This window comes from Xenopus tropicalis, chromosome 9 (genome assembly GCF_000004195.4).
Source record: "Xenopus tropicalis strain Nigerian chromosome 9, UCB_Xtro_10.0, whole genome shotgun sequence".
NCBI classification, from domain to species: domain Eukaryota; kingdom Metazoa; phylum Chordata; class Amphibia; order Anura; family Pipidae; genus Xenopus; species Xenopus tropicalis.
The window spans coordinates 33,891,560-33,918,408 of record NC_030685.2 but is presented as its reverse complement, the minus strand read 5'-3'; the positions used below and the strand labels follow the sequence as shown (position 1 = coordinate 33,918,408).

The 26,849-nt window shown below is 39.3% G+C and overlaps 1 protein-coding gene across 3 annotated transcripts in view; it reads left to right on the top strand.

Annotated features, from left to right (window-relative positions):
- The window catches only part of abcc1 (ATP binding cassette subfamily C member 1), a 65,673-nt gene that overhangs the window by 3,911 nt on the left and 34,913 nt on the right, over positions 1-26,849 (top strand). For 2 of the 3 annotated variants that reach the window (XM_031892518.1, XM_031892517.1), the window contains exons 2-8: positions 20,763-20,939; positions 21,128-21,253; positions 22,855-22,992; positions 23,600-23,725; positions 24,716-24,777; positions 25,720-25,857; positions 26,344-26,571. In XM_031892518.1, coding sequence (XP_031748378.1) covers positions 20,763-20,939; positions 21,128-21,253; positions 22,855-22,992; positions 23,600-23,725; positions 24,716-24,777; positions 25,720-25,857; positions 26,344-26,571 — 995 coding nt within the window. 3 annotated transcript variants of the gene reach the window in all.

Sequence of the window (26,849 nt, the reverse complement as noted above, 5' to 3'; positions counted from 1 at the left end):
AGGGCACATGGCGAAAACCATGACCTTTTGCCAAAGTAAGAACGTTTCCAATGCATTGCTATGAGAGGCCGTGGCTGGTAAGGAGAACACTAGTTCAGTAGTTACAGAGTTACATAGGGTTAAAAAGAGTCCATCAAGTTCAACCCTTCCAAGTAAACCCAGCGCACACAACCTATACTTACCAATCTATACTATCACATACATAAACTATATATACAACCTCTAATACTTACTGTAGATATTAGTATCACAATAGCCTTGGATACTGTGCTTGTTCAACAACTCATCCAGGCCCCCATCACTAGAGAGGGCATTCCCCAACCTCACTGCCCTCATTGTGAAAAACCACTTACGCTGCTTCAAATGGAAGCTCCGTTCCTCTTATCTAAAGGGGTGACCTCTGGTGCGTTGATCACTTTTATGGGAAAACACAACACCCCCTATCTGCCTATAATCCCCTCTAATGTACAGAGTAATCATGTCCCCTCGCAAGCGCCTCTTTTCCAGAGAAAACAACCCCAACCTCGACAGTCTAACCTCATAGCTTAAAGCTTCCATCCCCTTAACCAGTTTAGTTGCAGTCTCTGCACTCTCTCCAGCTCATTATTATCCTTCTTAAGGACTGGAGCCCAAAACTGCACCGCATACTCAAGGTGAGGCCTTACCAGGCACCTATAAAGAGGCACAATTATGTTTTCATCCCTTGAGTCAATGCCCTTTTTTATACAAGACAGCACTTTATTTGCTTTAGTAGCCACTGAATGACACTGCCTGGAATTAGACAACTTATTATCTACAAAAACTCCTAAATCTTTCTCCATTAAGGATCCCCCCAACAAACTACCATTCAGTAGATAGTTCGCGTTTATATTATTTCTACCAAAATGCATAACTTTGCACTTATCAACATTGAACCTCATTTTCCAGTTTGCTGCCCAGTTTTCCAATTTTGTCAAATCACTCTGCAGCGTGGCAGCATCCTGCATGGAACTTGCACAATTTAGTGTCGTCACCAAAAATACAAACAGTACTGTCTATGCCCACCTCCAGGTCATTAAAGGAGAAAGAAAGGCAAAGTCACTTGGGGTGCCAAAATGTTAGGCACCCTCAAGTGACTTAAATCGCCTACCTTTTACCCCGTCTGGTGCCCCTGCTTGGAGAGAACAGCACCAGCCCGGGGTAGCAGCGAGCGCTTCCTCCTTCCTGGTTCCCTGCGCGCACATGTGCAGTAGAGTGAAAAGCCGAAACTTTAACAGAGAAGTCAGCTTTTAACTCTACTGCGCATGCTCCAACCGCTGGCATTTTCGGAAAGGGAAGGAGGAAGCGCTGCGCTCCAGGTACCCCGGGCTGGTGCTGTTTTTTCCGGGGTACAAGGTAAGCGATTAAAGTCACTTGGGGGTGCCTAACATTTTGGCACCCCCAAGTGACTTAGCCTTTCCTTCTCCTTTAATAAACAAGTTAAGGACCATGGACTGACCCCTGTGGTACTCCACTAACAACACTGGTCCAATTAGAAAATGTTCCATTTACCACCACTCTTTGTACTCTATCGTTCTGCCAGTTCTCTATCCAATTACAAATATTATGTTCTAGACCAATATTCCTCAATTTGATCATAAACCTTCTGTTAGGTACTGTATCAAACACTTTAGCTAAGTCCATGTAGAAGACATCAACTGCCATTCCAGCATCGAGGTTCCTGCTCACCTCCTCATAAAAGGCGCCTAAATTAGTCTGGCAAGATCTGTTATGCATTAAACCATGCTGGCACAAACTTATAGTATTGTGAACTGCAATGTATTCAAGTATCCTATCCCTTATTACCCCTTCCAAAAGCTTTCCTACTACTGATGTTAGACTAACAGGCTGAGAACGGGATCCCAATAACAATTTATAAGACTGCTATTTTTTCAAACAGATGATGTTTAGAGTTACAGTAGCTCGTTGTTACCCTAATCCTCTGGAAATACTGCCCCATTCTAAAAGTGCTGAGCTGCATACCCCCTCCAGTTCTGTTTTGCTCCCTGTAAGTCTTTAGGTAATGGTGCCACCCAGATTTCCTCACTCCCTGTTCTCTAATGATATATGGTACATTTGTGCCCCATCAGCAACTCTGAAAAGTGGCCAAATACCAGGTGACTTTTTACGCACAGAAGCTTGGTTTCTGCTAGGTAAAGATGCCCCACATATAATTCTATACATAAAGCCAGGAATGGGCACATGCATTGTGAAGTTTGGTGTCAGGGGGAGAGGCTCGGTAAGGAGCCGGTAATGATTTGATGACTAGTTGCTTATGAGAATGCAAGGTACTAAGGTATTCTATAGTTGAACAAAAAAAGTAAAAGCCAAAGCCCTATTGGTCAAGTATTTGGGCCCATGGGCTATACAGGATAGTTTGCAAGCAGCCAGTTACATAATAGCTGGCAGGAGCATTATCTGGGAAATAATGTTCAGAATTTATATTATGGTTCAAAATCAAAATGGCTGCTTGTGGGAGTTTAGGGAAAGGGGGATCTTTAAGGCTCAGTAATACAATTTTTATTTTATATAAGTAAAACCTTGTTATCCAATGGCAGAATGTGATTGTCATGTTAGTCTGGGCTTTTAGTACTGATGCAAATGTCATTAATTGAAAAAAATTATTTGGGAACAGTAAATTAACTGTTGATATAATATGATGCTTCTGCTATAACACCCAGCTTTAAGACATTTGGTTGGATAAACTTGTTTGACCAGTCGTATGTACGTAGGAAGCCACACAGATATAGAGCCATATATTAACAAAAATAAATAATTCTAATCATTAAACTGTTGGTCTTTCAGTCCCTGAACCCTTATTTAATTACACTTTGTGTAAATGGCCATGCCCATAGCCAAGCCTTTGATTATATTGTATTATCCTATAATTGTTCTGATGAAACTTTCATGTTTCTGTACTTGCTGTGTCACTATTTGTCAGTGTGCAGCCAAATTCACATCTGTGAATTTCTGCTGAGGCCCAAGGGGGATTCCTTGTGGGCAGTGGCTGCCTTTTTAAAGTGTGAGGTAATGTTGGGAAAACGCCTTAGAAACACAGTAATTGTAATTAGAAATTAATTTTGGACTGGGTGATGCCTTGTTTTCTTGCTTTGTAAGATTTCTAAGGGTACACAATATTCAAAAATATAGTGCCTAGTGATATTATCAGTTATGTGATGTAACTTGTATGACTTGACTTACTAAGGGCTATGGCAGATGTGGAGATTAATTGGCCATAATAAATTTCCTATACTGCAGGCAACTCAGGCAGTCCTCAAAATGTTTTCCTACCACTAATAATGAAAATCGCCTACTTGTCACTTTAGCTTTGTGAAATAGCCCAGTTTCCCTGCAAGGCAACTTTGGGATATGCAAAGCTCTGGGTCTGCTTCCTCTGTAGTTAAACCACTGGGCTTTATGTGGTCAGTGCCTCAGTGACTTCTAATATACTCATATTTTACAATAAGGGGTATTTTGTTTTCTTGTATACTGTACAAAATACTCATGGTTTGTGTGGAGACATATTACAAGAGTCGATATTTCTATTGCAGCATTATTTCTATGTTCAGCCAGTTTATATGATATAACTAACTGAGACATTTTAAGTGATAGTACAGAAAGTACAACAAGAATACAAAATTCCTCTTACACTGGTCTTACAAGTGGCCATACATGGGCAGGTTTTAGTTGTCAATTTGTCCCCTTCAGTTCAAGTCGGCAGCTTGTTCACCCTTCTTTCCATGGATGTGTTAAAGACCAGCTATTCTTTGAGATTTAGTGTGGTGTTCACACTCTAGGGGGCCCATTCATTTTTTTTCAGAAATTTTTTCTAATTGTTAGAAATTTTCATATTGACCACGATAATATTGTTAAAATAGTACGACTTTTTTGTGGTTTTTGTTAAATTCTGAGGCCTTTCCTTGTTAATGCTTGAAGTGCCATTGACTTATAGCAGTGGTGCCCATAAAGTCCAGCAAATTTCGGCATTAACCACGAACCACTTCATTAGATTGCTGTTCTGGGTATTTTTTTATCTGCGTATTTCTTGAGATGGTAGACTCCACATTGCTTAAGTCAGGCTCCACTTTTTTTTATAGGGCGTTTATTTAAATGCACCCATAGACATCATATATGCCTGTTGCATGTAAAGTTTTTGTGGTGCTCTCAGAATGGTGATGCAAAGAATATAAGATAATTGATTACTGAACAAGCAAAAAAGGCAAGAACCCATTTACTAAAGATATCTGCCCTCTTCTAGGACTTGAGGTGAGGCAGATTCTGTAGGCTAGCTATTGTGCTGCCAATCAGATTAAAATGAAATGGGGTACAAGCCAGAGATCATAAACAAGCTGTGATAATTAGAAAAGCTGGAATTTTGTGTCTGTATACATTCAATTCATATATATAATATATAATGTCATTGTAGCTTTATAGAAAAGTATAACTGCTCATGTCAGTTTATCCGGGGAAATAATGACAGTCCCTTTCATTACATACAGAACAAGATACTATTGTTCAAGAATTGCTGGTTTAGCCACTATCTTTGGTCCAAGTATTGAATTTAGGTGGGTGTGAGACCTTTGTTAGCTATAGCTGGGAGTGCTATGTGAAAGAGGAAGTTATAAAGTTGCTTTCTTACATATGGTATATTCTTCTGCTGACTTTTCAGTTTCCTGTAATCCTCTAAATGTTGAGGCTTCCATTTTAAATATCAGAACAAATTTCAAGGGCAAATTCAACTTCGCAAATGTACTTGAGCTTCAAATGTTTCTGTATCACATGCTATGCGTATATGCCATCCCTGTTAGCATAGTTGTTTTCTGCAAACATTGATAATGCTACTATATACATACACACATTTATATTGCAAAATGTATGGAACACTTGCGGAGTTACATCTCTGCAGGGATCTTTTCTAATGATGGAAATCAACACACAGGTTCCCATCCACCTGAACACCTAATAATTTCATTTGGCTCCAGGGAAGCTGTATTGATGTCAGAGGGGCTTGTATTTTATTAAACAAATGTTTGCAAACATTTATGAAAAGCCAAAAGTGGGTTAATCAAAACAAAATACATTTTTAAGCAGATTGCTTGAAAGTGTCAGTGCAAAACAGCAAAGCAAGATAATGAGTATACTAGTATACAGTGTTAGTGCACCACAGATCTAAAAATAATAGGAGTTGAAGGAAGCTAAAGTCATCATGATAAAGGGGAAGCCAGTAGTAACAGCCCAAAAGGCATGGCTGTGAGAATAACATACAATACTTGGCAGTCAAAAATATATGAAGCACTATAAATAATATATCTGGCACAAATTTATATATATATATGACCATATGACCATAATTTTCTGTGAAGATGCTTAGTCTGAGCTCTAATATTAGCACACTGGTACCACAAAAAAAGGCTGAGGCAAACAGATTGCTCTTGAGGGCCCAAACAGAGCCTTAGACATTTTATTAGTTATTTATTAGAAACTGAAGCTTCTCTATGTGTCCAGCTTTCGCTGCATGATGTACTGTATTTCTGCTTATATATAAACTAAAACAGTCTCACAATAGAGGGGGTTGCTTATTCAGAGGTCCTTAGGCTAATATCACACAGAGTGTATTCTGGGCAAGCTGAAAACCGTTTGCCAAGAATACGCCCCTACGCTTAAAAATGCTCCTACCTGTGCCTGCACCCGAAAGCATTGAATGCGCTCGGGTGCAGACACAAGTTGCATTTTGCATTTTCGACAGATATCTGCTACTTGCATCTGCACCCGAGTGTATTCTGTACTTTTAGGTGCGGGCACAGGTAGGAGGATTTTTAAGCGTAGGATCGTATTTTCGGGAAGTATTTTTCGGCTTGCTGAGAATACGCTCTTTGTGGCATTAAAGGAAAAGGAAAGGCTGAGTCACTTGGGGGTGCCAAAATGTTAGGCACCCCCAAGTGACTTTAATCACTTACCTTGTACCTCGGGCTGGTTCCCCTGTTAGGAGAAAACCGCACCAGCCCGGGGTACCTGCAGCTTCCTCTTCCTTTGCACGCATGCGCAGTAGAGTGAGAAGCTGAACGTTAACACAAAAGTGAGTGAACACGGAAGGAGGAAGCGCTCGCGACAGGTACCCTGGGCTGGTGCGGTTTTCTCCTAACAGGGGCACCAGTTAGCGATTAAAGTCATTTGGGGGTGCCTAACATTTTGGCACCCCCAAGTGAGTCAACCTTTCCTTCTCCTTAAAACTTATGCTCAACAAAAGAATTTGTTAAAAAGAAAAGAATACATCCACTCATGGTGGGGAAAAAATTTATATACTGCCCATTTAAAACTGCCCTGACCACCGGTACATGAACTGAAGGATAGAAGTGTACCATGAATCAGTTAGTGTTAGTCTGTCAGCATTGCATTACAATACTCTATTGATACCCACTGACCCCAGTGGATAAAAGGCTTTTTTGTGAGCAATACATTTGGTCCTCTTTGCTCCACATAGTCTCTGATCTGCTTAGCTTCTGGGAACTTTTTCCTTCTCAGCGCTGAATATTTGCTGTTCTTGCAGAAAGCTAATGCACTCTTCATTTCCTGTTCTTAAACATGTTTTCCTTCAGATGTCAGGAAATTACTTTTTTCTGCAGTTACTACATTGTGTAAGCTTGCACTTACAGGTATGTGATGTGCTATATGGAATGTTTGGGGTCTGCAGTGTTCCAGATAATTGAATCTTCTGTTGTTTGGAGCACCTTGCCTTAGCGCTGCTAAAAAACATTTGAATACTAGCAAAAAATAAAAAATGAGATAAGTTACCATTAACACTAGTCGATTTACACTAGTTTACTTAACAATGTGCTTAAAATCAATATTGTTTTTTTTAAAGTGACATACAGTTTGTGTAAGTTTTCCCGCACTTTATTTTGGATTTGGTGGTGTCATTTCCAGTTTTCATTTTGCAAGTGGTACGTGCACTCTATTCTTTCTGTATAACTGAACCGTGGTGATTGATGCAGGGTGCTGAGGGAAATCGGAAGCTACCACCTGGTCCTACATTCATAGATTCAGCAGCACTTGATTTGGAACAGTAGGCAGGAAGGACTGAGTGGCATTGAGTGCAACTATATGGAAGTGCAAGGAGCACATTTTAACACAAGTGTTCATATTATCATTTTAAATATACTGTTTATTGGTGTAGAGAAGCAAGTAAGATAGATAAATTACTTTAGATAAGAGTTTATCAAAGGCATTTTATCTTGGCTTAATAATAAACCCATAGGCTTATCTGTCAGTTTATTACTTAACGATGCACAAGTAATTACTTTTGTGAAACAACTGATTTGGCTACAGATAATCCAAGTCCTTCTGCAAGTTTACTTTTATGCAGAACCCCCACTCCCTAAATGTTAAAATGCAACATAAGGAAGGAGAAAGGTGGGAAGAGAGCAGACAAAAGGAAGAATGCAATAGAGATAGGAGAAGAAAAGTGGAAACTTAGAAGACATGAGAAAGTGAAAGTGTTCTAAAGACACAGACGGAAAGACCGATAAGGTGTAGAAAAAATTTAGGGGGGTAGGGATAAATATATACCCCCAATAATGTTTTTATTTTTCTGTTGAGAGTATGGGGTCTTTTATGGTTTTGCTGTAGTAATTATTCTTTTCCTTTTATCAGTATTTGGCCTTGAAAAAAGTGATGAAATGGTGAAAGCAACCTATGACAAATTTGCTTACTGATAACAGTGTGTGCTTAAGCAGCATTTGTACAGGTAACTGCTTTGAACTCTGGCAGTGAATTCCAGTTTATAATCAGGAGCAGACTGGTCATCTGTGTATTCTGGCAAATGCTAGAGGGGCTGCTGTAAGATGCCGTAGATAGTCACTATTTATGGGCCTCTGTGTACTTGAAATTCCAGGGCCTATTTTGAATTCCAGTCCAGACCTGCTTACAGTGGAGGTATAATGATCATTTATGGAAAAAGGACACATTGGTTTGTATGGGTATTCTTAAGAATTAGTACAGGGTTTTTTAAGGGAACCCAAACAAAGTTGTGGATTTGATTTTGTGACCTAAAACTGTCATTAAAATCACTTATTTGTTTAAATTTTTTTCTGATACTTTATTTTGTAAGAAGCTATTTCATGTAATTTGAGGGCATATATGAGAGCTATGAAGTGGTGCTTCCACACACCCAAGCCTCATATACAGTACATCCCAGTTCTTGGTGGGGACCGACATTGCTTTAAAAGTAATTGTATAAACAAATGACTGAGGCAGCAAGGCAATTCAGTGCATAGATAACACAGTAACACCAGGGAAATCCCCCCTCTCTAAATATATATAGATATATAGATATAGATATATGTATGTATATATACTGTATATAATACACAGTCGTGGGCAAAAGTTTTGAGAATGACACAAGTATTAGCTTTCACAAAGTTTGCTGCTAAACTGTTTTTAGATCTTTGTTTCAGTTGTTTCTGTGATGTACTGAAATATAATTACAAGCACTTCATACGTTTCAAAGGCTTTTATCGACAATTACATGACATTTATGCAATGAGTCAGTATTTGCAGTGTTGGCCCTTCTTTTTCAGGACCTCTGCAATTCGACTGGGCATGCTCTCAATCAACTTCTGGGCCAAATCCTGACTGATAGCAACCCATTCTTTCATAATCACTTCTTGGAGTTTGTCAGAATTAGTGGGTTTTTGTTTGTCCACCCGCCTCTTGAGGATTGACCACAAGTTCTCAATGGGATGAAGATCTGGGGAGTTTCCAGGCCATGGACCAAAAATTTCAACGTTTTGGTCCCCGAGCCACTTAGTTATCACTTTTGCCTTATGGCACGGTGCTCCATCATGCTGGAAAATGCATTGTTCTTCACCAAACTGTTGTTGGATTGTTGGAAGAAGTTGCTGTTGGAGGGTGTTTTGGTACCATTCTTTATTCATGGCTGTGTTTTTGGGCAAAATTGTGAGTGAGCCCACTCCCTTGGATGAGAAGCAACCTCACACATGAATGGTCTCAGGATGCTTTACTGTTGGCATGACACAGGACTGATGGTAGCGCTCACCTTTTCTTCTCCGGACAAGCCTTTTTCCAGATGCCCCAAACAATCGGAAAGCGGCTTCATCTGAGAATATGACTTTGCCCCAGTCCTCAGCAGTCCATTCACCATACTTTCTGCAGAAGATCAATCTATCCCTGATGTTTTTTTTGGAGAGAAGTGGCTTCTTTGCTGCCCTTCTTGACACCAGGCCATCTTCCAAAAGTCTTCGCCTCACTGTGCATGCAGATGCACTCACACCTGCCTGCTGCCTTTCCTGAGCAAGCTCTGCACTGGTGGCACTCCGATCCCGCAGCTGAATCCTCTTTAGGAGACGATCCTGGCACTTGCTGGACTTTCTTGGACGCCCTGAAGCCTTCTTAACAAGAATTGAACCTCTTTCCTTGAAGTTCTTGATGATCCTATAAATTGTTGATTTAGGTGCAATCTTAGCCACAATATCCTTGCCTGTGAAGCCATTTTTATGCAACGCAATGATGGCTGCACGTGTTTCTTTGCAGGTCACCATAGTTAACAATGGAAGAACAATGATTTCAAGCATCACCCTCCTTTTAACATATCAAGTCTGCCATTCTAACCCAATCAGCCTGACATAATGATCTCCAGCCTTGTGCTCGTCAACATTCTCACCTGAGTTAACAAGACGATTACTGAAATGATCTCAGCAGGTCCTTTAATGACAGCAATGAAATGCAGTGGAAAGGTTTTTTGGGATTAAGTTAATTTTCATGGCAAAGAAGGACTATGCAATTCATCTGATCACTCTTCATAACATTCTGGAGTATATGCAAATTGCTATTATAAAAACTTAAGCAGCAACTTTTCCAATTTCCAATATTAATGTAATTCTCAAAACTTTTGGCCACGACTGTATATAATATATTACAGAAAGACCCCATATGACTTCTAAAAAATCATTTTAAGAATTAAATTAACCCAGTAGGATTGTTTTGACTCCAGTAAAGATTAATTATATCTTAGCTAAGGTCAACTACAAGGTACTGTTTTATTATTACAGAAAAAAAGTAAATCAATTTTAGAAATCTGAATAATGGATTATTTGGGAGTGGGCCTTCTCGTGATTATATATAAAATGCAAAAAATAGCTGCACTCACTTATTGGAGAAAATGCCCGACAAAGGTCTCAAGAAAGAAAACACCTTGTTTGCCATAAGCTACAGTGATACAGTCATTTCTCATTATTCATCTAATTTCGTTCATCAATCAACTGAGAGCAGATTCATTCAAGTTTTTATAAGAACTATTTATGTAAAGATTTTTTTTTCCCACTATTTGCATCTCCCCTCCATTTGCTGTTCAACCATAGAGTAGAATGGAATACAGAAGTGTAGAATGTATGTTGTGGGTGGTTTGAATCTATGGGTGAAGACACACAGAGCTACTAGTAGCAGTGCGGATCATTTACTGATAATTGTCTCTACATGTGTCTTAGCAAAGGCAATTCTACGTATTGTTTTTGGCAGGGTTATTTCTGGGGTTTAGTAGCCGTGACAAGAATTTGCTTCTAAGTAGCACTGTGTGTCTTCACCCTATGTGCTTGAAGGGAAAGGGTTCAAGTAATTAGTTTGTCAATCATATTTTGTTAGATGAGGAATTTTCTATGTAAATGACACGAGGAATGAATCCATGCAAAAAACATCACTTCAGTAGTGCAGCAGTAATTCGAAATACTGCCTTGCAGTGGTGGGGTGCTGAGTTTGGTTCCCACCATGGGTTGAGCAGCAGGAGTCGAACAGGAGCAGCATGTTCACTGCAGAACTGTTATGTCATTGACAGGATAGAAATAGATTGTTGGCTGGAAGCTGGGTGGAGACTGTCCTAGCATTGCATTGCAGGTGACCTGTGTGCCCCCTTAGCTGCTAACTATATTGCAGTTTCCATAAGCTATTTTTATCCCATGTTGTTGTGGCTGGGCTTTGGTCCATGAGCTCTGAAGATGGCATGTGATTACTTGAGGGTAAAATTGTTCTTTCTAATCCCCTTGTGTATTTTGCCAAAGGCATAAACCGCATAATGTGTTCCACCTATTCTCAGCAATCAGGTTCTGATGTTTTGTGTTTATCCTGCTTTCTGAGAATGCCGTGCGATAGAACTCACCTACATACCAAAACATCCATGACTCAATCTGCATTAGTTACTTATTGTAGCCACTTCTTGCAGTTGTACATATGGAGCTGTGCATTACATAACATTTAGAAATACTGTAGCAGGTGAGTTGTAATATCATATGTTGTGAAGGCTAAAATGATGTATTAGGTTTTTGTTTGGGTGCAATAGTAACATAGTTACTTAGATTTTGGACACACCCATCAAGCTCATCTTTTTTGTCTAAATGAATTCTAGCTGCTTAAATAAACATCTAAAAATACTATGGTTTAAAAAGGGGATGAACAAGATTCCAAGTATTCTGCCTTTTTTTTCTTTATTCAGATGCAGTCTTTAGTAACGTCACACTGCACACGCTCAGGGAGCTCTGGGTTGCTTATGAGAAGCACAAGAATCATTAAAATATTATCCGAAAATGAGGTTACATCTGTCATGGCAGCAATAGGGCTGATTATTCGTTAAAGTAGTTCACTTTTAGGTTGACCTTTAGTATGTTATAAAATGTACTATTTCTAGCAACTTTTCAATTGGTCTTCATTATTTTTCATTTATTTTTAATTTGAGTCGTCTTTTACTGACTCTTTCCAGCTTTCAAATGAGGAACAACCAAATGATCCAGACAACCAAAAAGCTATTGCCCTTTATTGCAATTGTTACTTTTTATTCAGTCCCTCTCCTATTCATATTCCAGTCTCTTATTTAAAGCATGACCTGGTTGCTAAGGTAAGCAAAACCCTAGTAACCAGACAACTGCTTAAATTCCAAGCTGAAGATCTGCTGAACAAAAATCTAAATAGCTAAATAGACCACAAAAAATGCTATTTGGCTCAGAATATCAATATCTACATCATACTAAAGGTTAATTTTAAGGTGAACAACCACTTTACATCTGATGCAGAATACATTGGTTTCAATTCTGACTTGTAATATAAATATGAACTATTACTAGGCTGTTGTTGAAGCCTGTGCCTGAATCAGGCACCAAGTAAATTGTTTCTTAAAGGAGAAGGGAAGGTAAGTGATTATAATCAGTTGGGGGTGCCTAACATTTGACCCCCCCCCCATTGATTTAACCTTTCCTTTTCCTTTAAGGCAGAAGCCAATGGGGTGATACAGGGCCTTTTGTTACCCAAGTAATTTCTAGCTCAGTGGGCAAGCAGCAAATACCTTGCATTCATGTTTTGAGTGTCTATCTTCAGCTAGATGAATGTATTCAGTTGTGTCAGTAACATTCCCTTAAGACATGTATACATTTGTGCATGTTATCGAATACTTTTTTTTCATTAAAAAAATAATTTAATAATAATTTATTACAAAGAATAATTTCTCATTAAAGCTGTGTTCTCTAGAGATATAACCTGATACAGGAATTAAAATTGCCTAGTGTTGATCAGTTTCATGTATGTATGTATGTATGTATGTATAAGTTTATTTATAAAGCGCCACAAGGGTACGCAGCGCTGTACAATCTTCATCATTGCCTTTTGTTACTGACTTGAGGATGGTGCTCACTTCTAATTGTTTCCAAGTATCCAACGTCTCCAGACTACAGGAGGCTCCCGTCGTGGTCTATAAGAACCATACTGAGTTCTCTGCTGGGTGCGGCAAACTTATAATATAAATGACTTTAGGCAATGCACAGCTGCCTGGGGGATTTTCCAGAAAAATAAAAGGGTTTGGAAAGTTTGCACAGTTATGAGTAAAATGATGTTTACAAGAGTTCTGGAACTTTGCTGAGATCATCTGAGAACATTTGTAGCGTGAATAGCTAAGAATTCCCAAGAATTATTTTTCCAAATAAGCCTGGCAGCCTGGCAAATGGCAGACAGCTTGTGAATCAAAAGCTCAATGAGTTTGAGGGTTTTTTTTTACAAGTAGAAAATTCCACCAAGTTCACATAGACAAAGCAGCTTGCACAGAGGTGGCCAAATCAGGCAGAGATGGGCTTATGTGGTGATTGCAAGTAGTTTTTACATGTATGTCAACTCATTCTGCAGCACTGTGCAACAGGCAGGTCCATTATATATTCTTTTAAATGTACTGTAAGTTCCAGCACCCCTCCAGCAGCTGAACACTGGAGGGCCAAAGGATGCCTATGGAGGTATGGTACCTGTTATCCAGGATGCTTGGGACCTGGGGTACAAGATACATATCTGATGACTAAAACAAGCAGCACAATTTATCAAAGAGAGGACAGGTATATATCTAGAGCCCAAAGATGTACTCTTTATAAACGGCCTGTTTCCATGTGCTTAGTTAATACCCTTATTAATACAGATACATTGCATAATTATTTTCAGACCTGCATTTAAAGCTGCTCTCCACCTTCCTATCATCACATCCAAGCAACTGGAGAGCACACCTTACAGCAGGGGTCCCCATCCTTTATTATTTGTGAGCCATAAAGACTTAAAGAGCAACACAAGCATCATAAAATTTCATGGAGGCGCCAAATAAGGTTTGGGGGCACTCGGAACAACATCCAAGGGGCTGGAGAGCAACATGTTGCCTCCGAGCCACTGGTTGGGGATGACTGCCTTACAGCCTTTAGCAGTGTCTTAATTACAGATCCTTTTTTTTTTTTTTTTTTTTTTTTTGCATCACATCTAGATCAAGACTAGGGGGTCATTTACTAATGCGCAGATTTTTTTTTTTTTTTTTTTCCCCGTTTTGGATTTTTTTTAGCTCTAAAAGTTGCAGAATTTTTTTTTTTTTTCGAGATTTACTGTGGAAAACTAGTAAAAATCCCAATCTGACAATTCATCAGTTAAAACTTGCCGAGATCATGTAGAAGTCAATGGCAAATGTCCCTTCCCTTTCCTGGAGGATTTTTTTTTTTTTTTTGCTTCAAACTTTAAAGGTTTAGGAATTTAGATGTTTTGCAACTTTTTCCTGCACAGACTTTTTCTGTTCAGACTTTTTAGTAAATGTAAGACTTTTGTGGAAACTGATTTATTTGAATATTAGAATTACATTTAAAAAAAAAAAAAAATGTTAAGAGTTTAGCAACTGCCCCCAAGAGGCCGCTTCATGATCCAAGATTTGGTTTTAAATGAACTATGAATCACTTTTCAATTACTGCTTTTCTGTCATACAAGGAAATGTTACTGTATATTAAGGGGATAATAGTGATCTACCCAAACCACAGTGTATCAGCCCATAGGTTGGGAACCCGTGGTCTAGAGAAAATCCCTCATTGAAGGCAGCAATGTTTTTACTTAAAGGAACAGTAACACCAAAAAAATGAAAGAGCTTTAAAGTAATAAAAATATAATACACTGTTGCCCTGCACTGGTAAAACTGGTGTGTTTGCTACAGTAACTCTACTATAATTTATATAATAAGCTGCTGTGTAGCCATGGGGGCAGCCATTCAAGCTGGAAAAAAGGAGAAAAGGCACAGGTTACATAGCAGATAAGTTCTGTAGAATACAATAGTGTTTTATCTGTTATCTGCTATGTGCCTGTGCCTTTTCTCATTTGAATGGCTGCCCCCATGGCTTCACAGCAGCTTATTTATATAAATTATAGTAGACTTTCTGAAGTAAACACACAACTTTTACCAGTGCAGGGCAGCAGCACATTATATTTTAGTTACTTTTATACACTTATTTTTTGGTGTTACTGTTCCTTTAAGCACACTTTAAATGGATAACTGATAGGATCTGTTAATTCAATCAGATCCGGAAATAATAAGACAATACCTTGTACTTGATGTTAAGGGCTGTGGCACACGGGGAGCCTAGTCGCCCGTGACAAATCTCCCTTGGCGCGGGCGACTAATCTCCCTGAAATACCATCCCACCGGCGAGTATGTAAACCGCCGGTGGGATGGCATATGCGGCACTGTGATTTCCCCGAAATGGCGGAAGTTTCCTCTCAAGGCAACTTCCGCGATTTTGGGGAAATCGTGGCGCCGCATATGCCATCCCACCGGTGGTTTACATTTTTGCCGGTGGGATGGCATTTCAGGGAGATTGGTCGCCCGCGCCAAGGGAGATTTGTCATGGGCGACTAGTCTCTCTTTGTGCCAGAGCCCTAAAGGGGAACTCCAGCTTTGTTTTGTTAAAGAGCCACACACAACAAAGAAACCCCTAATATACCTATCACTGTAATCTGTTGCTTTAAAAAGTAATAAATAAATACCATGTTTATATGCTGAAATCCTGCTGCAAAATTGTCCTTCTCTTTTTGCATCAAATGAAATCCTGGCAGGGGAGGAGGGACTAAAACACTTACAGACCGCATGCAGGAACTTCATAACCCACAATGTATTGCACTGTGATGTTCCTTGCCTTATTGATGTCACAGTGTCCAGGGAATTGTGGTATTTGGAGAATGCAGGCTGAGGACAGTCAATTACTGTTAAATGTTTTCAAAAGTAGTCCGTTTGGGGAACAGGGGGCCAGGCTTAGGTAACTGTTCCAAACCGTATTATTACTTAAAATAATGTTTACTTTTCAAAAAGCTTGTATTTGGCTGCAGTTCCCCTGTAAGATATTAAACATCAGTTATGATATCAAAATGGTGCTTTTCTTTGATAATGTTTTAAGTAGCCTTAAGACATGCTCCATATTACAGTCCCATGGTTCTTTGTCCACGGGTTTGCACGCTTCCCAAACGTTCTGTATAATAAATGTCTAACCTGTATGTAGATATCTGGCATGATGGCATTAAATATTGCATTCATTCTGTGCTGTTATTCTTGCTTTTTCCTGCAATGCAGTCAGGAAGAAACAAACACATGCGGATCCTATGCGCAAGGAAATGGGCCTCTTTTGGGGAGTGTTTCCAAAGTGTTCCTCAGAAAGGGGCCCTCTGTTTACCCTTGATTGGAACATCAAAGTCCCCAGGACTGGATTTTTACAGTTTAATCCTTTAAGCAGAAAATTGAGCATCTGTTAGGATGAAAGGGGGTTCTGTAGGTGGGGTTTCCAGCCTCTATCCATGCAGCTGTTGTTAAACTACATTTCCCAGCGTTGTCCTACAGCTGTCTATGATGGGAGGAGAAACACTTGGAGATAAACTACTATAGGTCATATTTACTAAAATCTATTGAATACTTATAGAATGAAAATACTGTGGCACTATAAAAGATAACCCATTCATTATGGGGTTATGTAATAAAAGGCACTAAGTTTGCCCAGGAGCAATAACCCATAGCAACCAATAAGATGTTTGCTTTTAAACGCTGTCTAGTAATGCTATCTGCTGATTGGTTGCTATAGTTTACTGCTCCTGGGCAAACTTAGTGCCTTTTATAGTTATAGTTATAGTTTATACCCCTATAGTTTACAAAAAGGGAAAATCGCTCCAGAGGTGTAGATTTGTATAAGGCTGAAAGGCATGCTGTCAGCCTGTTGGTTCTGTTAGTTATTGTATCCTGTAAGTTGTTTGGCTGTCGGAGCTCTCCAGTGCCTGCCAATCCACATAATCCTGTTGTATGTGCAGCGAGGCCGTGGGACCATTAAAAGCAAGAGGGCCTACTGAAATATTAACCAGCTTGGCAAAAGGTGTAACTAGAATTTACTTGGCTCCCAGTATAATTATTTCAGAGCCCTATTTGGGCCCCTCAGCAGTCACATGGTTTGCTTCATCTATAGTTACTCTCTTGGGTTGAACTCGGTCATCGTTCAAACTAACATACTATGTTACCCCTCTAAGGACTCTTTTAATATGTTGTTGTGCAAATTTGAAGAGGTTTAATATTCAAGATAATTAACCGCTAACCTGCTTCGTATTGGTACCATAAGTCCTACATAAATTATAGATCATTATGTGTGTGTGTGTGTGTCTGCTACAGGACTCCATACTGTAGCAGCTGCTAATGACTGTCATGAAAGACATTCTATTGTAGCATTTCTATAGAGAATATGAGGCCTTTGTGTTGTTTGTATGTACCGGTTTATCATATGTTGTATAACATTTAATGATGCTGCTCCAATCATTTTTTTAACAAGTTAAAAGGAGTGTATAAGGTCGGATGTAGCTTTCTCAATAGTGTCTCATTTTTGTGTCTACTAGTGTGGTTTACAAATTGTACTTATGGTGTAATACCTTCATTTGACTTATTTAATTCTCTTTACAGTGGGGGTTTTAAACTTAGCTGTGGCTGAACTATGAGTCTCAAGGGTGTGGGGAGACTCAAACTGGTAATGGCAGACTAAAGGCAGACGGGGGAGAGGGATAAATTGCAGTTTAAAGCAGTTTCCTTACTGAACTTTTTTATAAGCAGGTTGGCATTGACACAAAAGCATAACACAATACAGTCACTTCTCCCAAAGTGTCTGGTTAGTTAGATGAAGGAACGCCTCAAGGTGGCCATACACGGGCCGATACTAGCTGCCGATATTGGTCCCTTAGACCAATTATCGGGCCATGTAGGGGCACAAACGAAGGGCCTGCCCGACCGACATCTGGCTTGATATCGGCCAGATATCGATTGTGCAGGTTAAAAAATGTATTCGGATCAGGGACCACATCGGCTCGTTGATGCGGTCCCTGAACTGACTGCGCCTGTTACCGATGTTCTAATTCAAACTAGGCTAACCGAATTAGCCTGAATTCACCCGATATCGCCCACCCGTAGGTGGGGATATACAGAGATCGCCAAGCTAGCAGATGTTAACGTGTATGGCCACCTTTAGGGTCTGTATGAGTTTTCTCACAAACAAGGTGTACAATATATGTATATTAAATTTTGAAATTTCACATGGGGCTAGCCATATTCTTCATTTCCCAGGGTGCCACGGCCATGTGACCTGCGCTCTAATAAATTTCACTCACACTTTACTGCTGAGCTGTAAGTTGGAGTGGGAAGTTAACAAGATTGCAGCTCCCAGTAGATATCAAAATAGTACTCAATAGTAAGAAATCCAAGTCTGGCTTGGGACTCCTCCAGTTACATGGGAGTAGGAGAAACAATAGGTTACCTAAAAGCAGTTCTAATGTGTAGCGCTGGCTCCTTCTGAAAGCTCAGACTCAGGCACAATGCACTGGGATGGCGCCTACACACCATTATTATAACTATAAAAAAAAATTATTTATTCTTGGTTCAAGAATAACATTTTAACTGGTAGAGTGAATTATTGCTATGCTATGTGTAATTTAGAAATAAAAATTATACCATAAAAATCATGACAGAATCCCTTTAACCCCTTTTCCTTTAAACCCCCTTCTGCAGCCCATATTGTGCACCTAAAATACACATTTTAGGGCAGACAGGTGTGTTAGAAATCACCCTTTCATCCTTGACTTGTGGCCCAATTCTTTTCCCCTCTAAAGCCTCATTCAGCTTATAGACTGACTGCTTCATTTTGGCTGCTGCTGCCAAGTGGCAAAAAGACAGACCTTGGCACCAACATTTTTGCTTGATTGTTTATTTCTATCAGGGACAGTGACAGATGGACAGGAATGTCCATTGTACTTCACTGCAGGGCAGTGGCAGTCATGCGTCATAGTCCCAAAGGCCATAAAGTAGTGAAATAAGAACAGAGTTACTTTCATTGTGTAACCAGCTTTATTTTGATGTATTCCAGACCTGTAGTAATCCCAAACTTGCCAAATCTCACTTTCAACTGGTTTCAGCCCTGCACAGTTGGAAAGGAGAGCGTGTCTCTGACACAGCATGACTAAGCAAAGATTGTCTGAACGTGTTCTGTAAGCCTAACCTTACATAGTGTTGTGGTATAGACATAATGCACTTGCTCAGGCAGCTTAAATGCAGCTTTTTAACCAGCACACAAATCTGGATACCAGCCAGATTCTGGCACACACCCTGCAAAGTTACAGCTATTTTCTTTGCTATTCTATTTTCTTTCATTCGTGTTCTTACTTTGAGCCTCATGCACTTTTAGTTCAGGCCAAATATTTAGATAGAACCAAGCCAATGCATTCCTCTGGGCATTTCATGTACTTGGGTATACAGATGTGGCTTCTGTTGTCAACAAATCAATGATCTAGAAAGCTCTGAAAATACTGGGATTCATATAGTCCATAGAATGTATCTGACAACTGCAGTAAAAGACCAAACGCCATTGTATGTAAAGGTCCCCATAAACGGGCCGTTAGTAGCTGCCGATATCGGTCCCTTGGACCGATTCGGCAGCTAATCGGCCCGTGTATGGACACTACTGACGGGCCTGCCCGACCGATAACTGGCCTGAAATCGTCCAGATCTCGATCAGGCAGGTTAGAAAATCTGGTCGGATCGGGGACCGCATCGGCTTGTTGATGCGGTCCCCGGACCGACTTTTCCTATACCCGCCATTATAATTCGATCGTTTGGCCCCAGGGCCAAGTGTCTGGTTAGTTAGATGAAGGAACGCCTCAAGGTGGCCATACACCGGCCGATACTAGCTGCCGATATTGGTCCCTTAGACCAATTATCGGGCCATGTAGGGGCACAAACGAAGGGCCTGCCCAACCGACATCTGGCTTGAAATCGGCCAGATATCGATCGTGCAGGTTAAAAAATGTATTCGGATCAGGGACCACATCGACTCGTTGATGCGGTCCCTGAACCGACTGCGCCTATTACCAACGTTCTAATTCGAAATAGGCTAACCGAATTAGCCTGGATTCTCCCGATATAGCCCATCCGGGATATTGCCAAACAAGCGGATCTTATGGTGTATGGGGACCTTAAGACCTGAAAAGCATAAAGGAACACAATGGCTTGAGGCAAATTCTTCACCATGGGTTAAGAAGCCAACAAACATCATATTGATTGTGATGGGGAATGTGATACTTTTTTCCTTTTTCAAATTGTGTCTGCACTGTGAACAAGCTCCTGAAGATGCATTCTCTCCTCTCCCATATGCAGTAATAAAAGGTCTTATTGGAAAAGAAAAAATCTTCAAATAAGTCTTAAAAAATTGTAAAATCTATGGCCCTGATATAAAAGTTCCAAGGTGCCGACTCTCTAGGTTTTATGATTCCAGGTTGCAGTTAAATCAGTGCTGTTCTGCATGTAGCTATTTTACTAAGGCATGTAAAGGGTAAAGCACAATAAACAGTTCTAATCTAAACAAACAAATAAATATTGCTCGAATAAATTTTTTTCTTAACTGGTTCGATTGTGCCTTTTAAATGGGACCTATCACCAAGGCATAAAAAGCTGTATAACAAACATGAAACCCTAATTCCCCCTCCCTCTAACTGTGAATCTTGTGCATAAGCATTGGTCCCCCTTTTAGTACATACACAAGATTTGGGGATGATGCAAACCTTGTCTTGATAACCGTGCCTGCAAAATGGCGCCTGCTTGCTTGCCGTGATTGTGAATTCAAAGAGTGAAAAAAACAAGATTAAAATAATTTATATTTATATATTTAGTGTAACTAAAGTTTCCTTTGCCTGGCTAGCATAATAGAAAAGTGTTTTGAATTATTATATTATTATATAATTATTTCTTAGGATAATGGGTCCACTTATATTACATTTGCTACTTAGATTTATTTTGATGTGTTTATTGACAAAATGTTAAAATAAATATTAGTGTACTTTTTTTTTTAATAATGTTTAGGCTGCATTAGCAATAATGGTACAAATGTATTCCTGTGTTTCAGGATTCTAATCTCACCTGGTATACAGAAAATCCAGATTTCACCAAGTGCTTCCAAAATACAGTCCTGATATGGATTCCATGCATCTACCTCTGGTTCTGCTTACCGTTCTACTTTGTATACCTCCGGAAAAATGACCAAGGCTACATCCAAATGTCACACCTCAACAAGGCCAAAACAGTAGGTTACTTTTTTTTCTCTCAATGAGACATCAGCTTAAATGATCATGACAAACCCTTCAGGGACTGCTTTATGCTAATAATTACAGTAATGAAGAAATCCTTATACATTTTCTTTTATAATTGTAACAGATTAGCACTGACACTGAGCATTATTTATTTGCCTTAAACTTGTATTCCCTTTTGTAGGCTATAGGTTTCATCTTATGGCTTGCCTGCTGGGCAGATCTCTTTTATTCATTCTGGGAAAGGAGCCAGAGTATTTATCGTGCTCCAGTATATGTTGTGAGCCCAACTGTACTTGGTATAACAATGGTAAGTTAAAGTATGGTCTGCTTTTGTTTCACTGTTTCGTAACACATTAAATTATTTAGTGCTACTAATGTGCTGAGGCCCAGATGCAAAAATATAGTTACAACAATTGTGTCTTTGCTGGAGTACCTTTAGAGCTGTCTAAAGAGCTAATTTTATGCAAGGGAAAGATGGTGTGCTTCTTTAACATAGTTCCATAGGGTTGAAAAAAGACCAGACTCCATCAAGTTCAACCCTTCGATGTAAATCCAGCACACACAAACCTATACTGACCTATCTATACACTCACATACGTAACCATATATATGAACTGTAGATTTTAGTATCACAATAACCTTGGATATTATGCTTGTTTAAGAAGTCATCCAAGCCCACTTTAAGACATTAACAGAATCTGCCATTACAACATCACTAGGAAGGGCATTCCACAACCTCACTGCCCTCACCGTGAAAAACCACTTTAGCTACTTTAAAAGAAAGTTTTGTTCCTCTAATCTAAAGGGGTGGCCCGTGGTGCGCTGGTAGTTTTTATGGGAAAAAAAGAACACCCCCTATCTGCCTATAATCCCCTCTAATGTACTTGTACAGAGTAATCATGTCCCCTCGCAAGCGCCTCTTTTCCAGAGAAAACAACCCCAACCTCGACAGTCTAACCTCATAGCTTAAATCTTCCATCCCCTTTACCAGTTTAATTGCAGTCTCTGCACTCTCTCCAGCTCATTAATATCCTTCTTAAGGACTGGGGCCCAAAACTGCACTGCAAACTCAAGGTGAGGCCTTACCAGAGACCTATTAAGAGGCAAAAGTGTGTTTTCATCCCTTGAGTCAATGCCTTTTTTTTTATACAAGACAGCACTTTATTTGCTTTAATAGCCACACAACAACACTGCCTGGATTTAAGGTGGCCATACACGCACCGATATTATCGTACGAAACCTCGTTTCGTACGATAATCGGTGCGTGTATGGCATGTCAGCGAGCCGACCGATATCGCAGGAAGCTGCTGATATCGGTCGACTCGCCGATCGGCCAGGTTAGAAAATTTTGATCGGGCGCCATAGAAGGCGCCTGACCAAAATTCTCCCTTCAGAGCTGAATCGGCAGAAGGAGGTAGAAATCCTATTGTTTCTACCTCCTTACCTGCCGATTCAGCCCTGAATGGTGTGTGGCGGATCTGACGATGTTTCGTGTGACCGCCACGTGTATTTTATATATTTATTCCCTAGCTAGCCTTAATATATATTGCAGGGATGTCCAGGAAATATATGTCTATGAAGATTTTCATTCATCTAGGTCATTGTATATCTAGTATAAATAAATTTAAAGCAACTGGACTTGTTTGGTAATCATTGAAATGATTCAATGATTACTTCAATGTTTACCAAACAAGTCCAGTTGCTTTAAATTTATTTATACTAGATATCCAGGAAATATACTGAACCATAACACTCTATATCTTCCTTCAGCTTAGTTGTCATGGCATAGAACAGAGGAAAGCTTCATGTTTTTTCATTCCTTTTGTGCTGCTTATTTTCTTTTAGTCTAGAATTTCACTGGAAACATATTTTACACTGAATTTTATTTTCTATATTTTGCTTTTACAGCTGCTAGCTACTTTTTTAATCCAGTATGAAAGAATTAAAGGAGTACAGTCTTCAGGTGTAATGTTGAATTTCTGGATCGTTGCGTTGTTGTGTGCCATAATAATCTTCAGGTCCAAAGTTCTACATGCCTTAAAACCGGTAAGCCATCTTATTGCCTACAAGTGAGTACTGTATAGATTTCAGCTGTATTCAGGTTATAATTGTTATAGACAAAGCTGTGCTTGTTAATAAAAGTGAAAAAAGAGGGAACATGAGACCCAACAACAGTGATGCCTGCTGATTAGTTATTGTTATTGCATTTAGAGCGCAGTTGCCTCTTATTGTTTACTATATTATTAACTATAAATGTAAATTTGCAGCTCCATAGCTATACAAATAACAGGCTGAATGGGCCAAATTGGCAGATTAAATCTGGCCATGTATGGCCACCTTTAGTGTTATGCAGCCTGTCACTGCTAGTGTCAGGTGGACTCCATTCAAGTAAATGGCGGGCTGCATGGTCACATCTGGGCTCTTCTAGACACCAATAAAGAATACACCCTGTCCTATAAGCCTTTGTATTCAAATATTAGAAGTATGAAGATGAAACACTTGTGACAAGCGCAGCAGGAGACTCTTCCTGCTACTGGGAATGGAATACTGATTTTATCAGCCTTCATGTGCCAACCAGAAAGCTCCCTTGAATTGCAAGATGCATGTTAAACCTTATTGATATCTGGATGTTTTTCTCGTTTTCTTTTCACAGGATGCTCAGATAGATGTCTTTCGGGACACCACATTCTATATATACTTTTTGCTGGTGTTGGTGGAGCTTATTCTTTCAGCCTTTCCAGACCGGCCACCTCTGTTTTCTGAAAGAGTCAATGACCCTGTAAGTGACAGTCTTGCCCTAATGTAAGCCAGTGGTCTGCGAACCACTGTGAAATATATTAGACAGGTATAGTGGGGTGATCCCCAACTAGATATTGGGGTAATGTAATAAAAAGGAGGAGTGTGAGCTGTGCCATGTAACCCATACCAATCTATCAACTGGTAGTATTTAACCTGTCTGGCTACCTGTTGGGTTACTAGATCTAAAGCAGATTTTGTCTGTTATTACCCCATGATCACCAAAACCTGATTAATGTATAAGAGGTGCAAAGCTTGCTACTGTTCCCAATATCATTCTGTTACGCGTTTTAGAATTTGTTTTACTAGTATAATCCATAGGCTGTTTTTTTGCTTTGACACGGTTACATTTAGCTACAGGTGACTTCCCCCAATATATTTAAATTTATATAATAATTTATATAGGTTAGTTAGTGTACGCCAGGTTTTAACATTGCTTTTCTGAAGAATTTTTCTTCAATCACTGAAGTGGAATGTGAGTTTGGGGGATAGTCCTCAAAGCTTTTTTCAAGGGATTAGTGAAATCTAAGAAAAATGTGATTATTAGGCAGTCCTTTGTATTTGTCTTATATAATCACAGTGAGGTGCTTTTCTTGTGATTCCCACGTTCAACTACATTATTTAATTCTTGTGCATGTTTAACAGAACTTTTCCTTCCTACCGAACCTCTATGGTAGTCCAGTTTCTTATTTTATTGTAAGACAAAATAAAGGCTCCAACTGACCGACCCTGTCTTTTCAGCCCCTATATAGTTCCTTCAGAGCTTTGACCCATTTTTTAGCCATTTTTATGAATGACGCCTTTTTTCGTTGATGTTCTTATAAAGCAGTAAAAATTAATTTTTAATGTTATAAAAATCTCAATATCACTTTGACATTGTGCTTGGAGTCATAATCCTGCTGAAAGATGAACCCTTGCCCATGCTTCAGTTCTTGATATTTATTTGCTGTCAAACCCATTTTTTTCCCTTTAGAACCCTTGTCCAGAGTCAAGTGCATCCTTCCTTTCCCAGATCACTTTTTGGTGGATAAGTAGGTAAGCTATGTTCATTGAGCATGCACAACATATAGGTAGAGAACACTCATTCTGTCAACACTCCAACCTTATACAAGAAGTACAAGTGTCATAAAAAGCATTGAAAACATTTTTATGAGCCTTTTAGAATCCCTGAATTGCCATTTCTGTATTTCAAAGCTTTCTGGATGATGGGTTTCTAGATAATTGATCCCATACCTCTCTAAGTTTGTTTATAAACAATAACGGAAAAATATATATAAACACAACTAATTGGTCTTGACCAAGACAATATATTTTTCTGTTGTAAAAGCCCCAATAAAATAAATTTGCAAGCAGTGGTTGGACTTGTAAAGTATAATATGCTGCAGATCTCTGATGATGGTCTGATGACAGCAAGTATCACTGTAAGGTGTAAGCAGGCACCATCATTGAATACATCTTCTCAAGCAATTCACAGACTGTGCAGTATACATAAGCACTTTCTAGTGGCTTTCTGAGGAATAGTAAATAGTCACATATCAGATGAGTCATGTTTCATCCTCTTCTCTATAGCAGACAAATGCAGGTGCAGAATGCCAAAGAAGCCTTAGGGCTTTATTGCCTCAGCTCTTCACTATGTAGGTTTCTATCAACTCTATTATGGTGAGTCATTTTATCCCTTTAGACCAGATAATTGTTTTTGTTTTTCTTGTAACTTTTGGGTTTCAAGGCCCTTTTGTAGCCCCCGCAATTTTCAAACAAAGCTAGAGACGTCCAGAAATAATAGTAACCCCTCCTTTAGTGTTACAAGAGTATCCAGAACAAGACACTACCATTTACTCCAAACATTATCCTAGCTTTCATGGCTGGTTCTCCTTTGGTAAACTACATTAGACTCCCCTCTGAGAACATCTGCATGAATATTTTGTCAATGTGTTTGGTCTTAATCATGTTTCTGCTTTATGTTGCTGTTTTATATAGGATGATGGTTCAGGGATTTAAGCGGCCATTGGAAGCTAAAGATTTATGGTCCTTAAACAAAGAAGACAAATCATTGGAAGTTGTACCTGTCCTATCCAAGAATTGGGAAAAGGAATACAACAAAGCCAAAGCCAAAAAGTACGCCTTTTTTGTAAAGCAAGTTCTATGTGTATCCCCATGTAGATATCTCTAAGCAGACAGCCTAAATTTATGTGTAGGCTTTTCTGCCCCCCAAAAAGTTATTATATAACCTAAACTCCCACTGTTAGGCTAAGGGCACAGGCCACTTTAATTTTTGGTTTTACCAATGAGCTACCACTTTCTGATGTTCTGTGTCATATCCAACATTAATTTTTTAGTCTTTTCCAATTTTTTTTTTACGGTAAGTAGTATCAACCTCCCAGCATTATTTAAATTTAAAGTTAGGACACACTCGGTCCTTCCCCTTTTGATTTTTGGATTTCCCACCTTTTCTAAGTACAGTATTTATTGTTGGGCAAGTCACCTGTTGAAACTGAACTCATTTAATGCCCTACATTCAGTGACTGCAGAGTAGGAGAAGAAAATCTGTTAAAGTGTGTTCTGTGATTTTTTTATTGTTTTTATTTTTACCTCTTCCTACAGGGTCCCATTGAAAATGGTGTACTCACCCAAAAAGCAAACCAAGAAACTAAACTCAAAGGAGGACGTCAGAGAGGAGGCAGAGGCTCTCATTGTTAAACCAGCCCCTAAGGAATTGGAGCCATCATTGCTTAAAGCACTTTACAAAACCTTTGGTCCTTACTTTTTCATTAGCTGTTTCTTTAAATTTTTTCATGATGTTTTGATGTTTTCTGGACCTCAGCTCTTACAGTAAGTACTTTGTGCGTAGCAGTAATGCTACACAGTTTGCAAATGTTAAAAACAGTAAAAAAAAAATGTATTGTATTGAAATCCAACACCAGCCGAAGACAAGACGCTCTGGACTCTCTAATCAAAATTCCCCTGCCAGCATAACCTTTAGAGATTGATAGTTACTGACTAATAAAAAGAGAGGAAATAGGAGTCTGCACTGTTTCCTACCAAGACAAATAGTATTTGTGGAAGTCCAAACTATACTGATTCCATGAGCCACACCACCTCCTGTCACT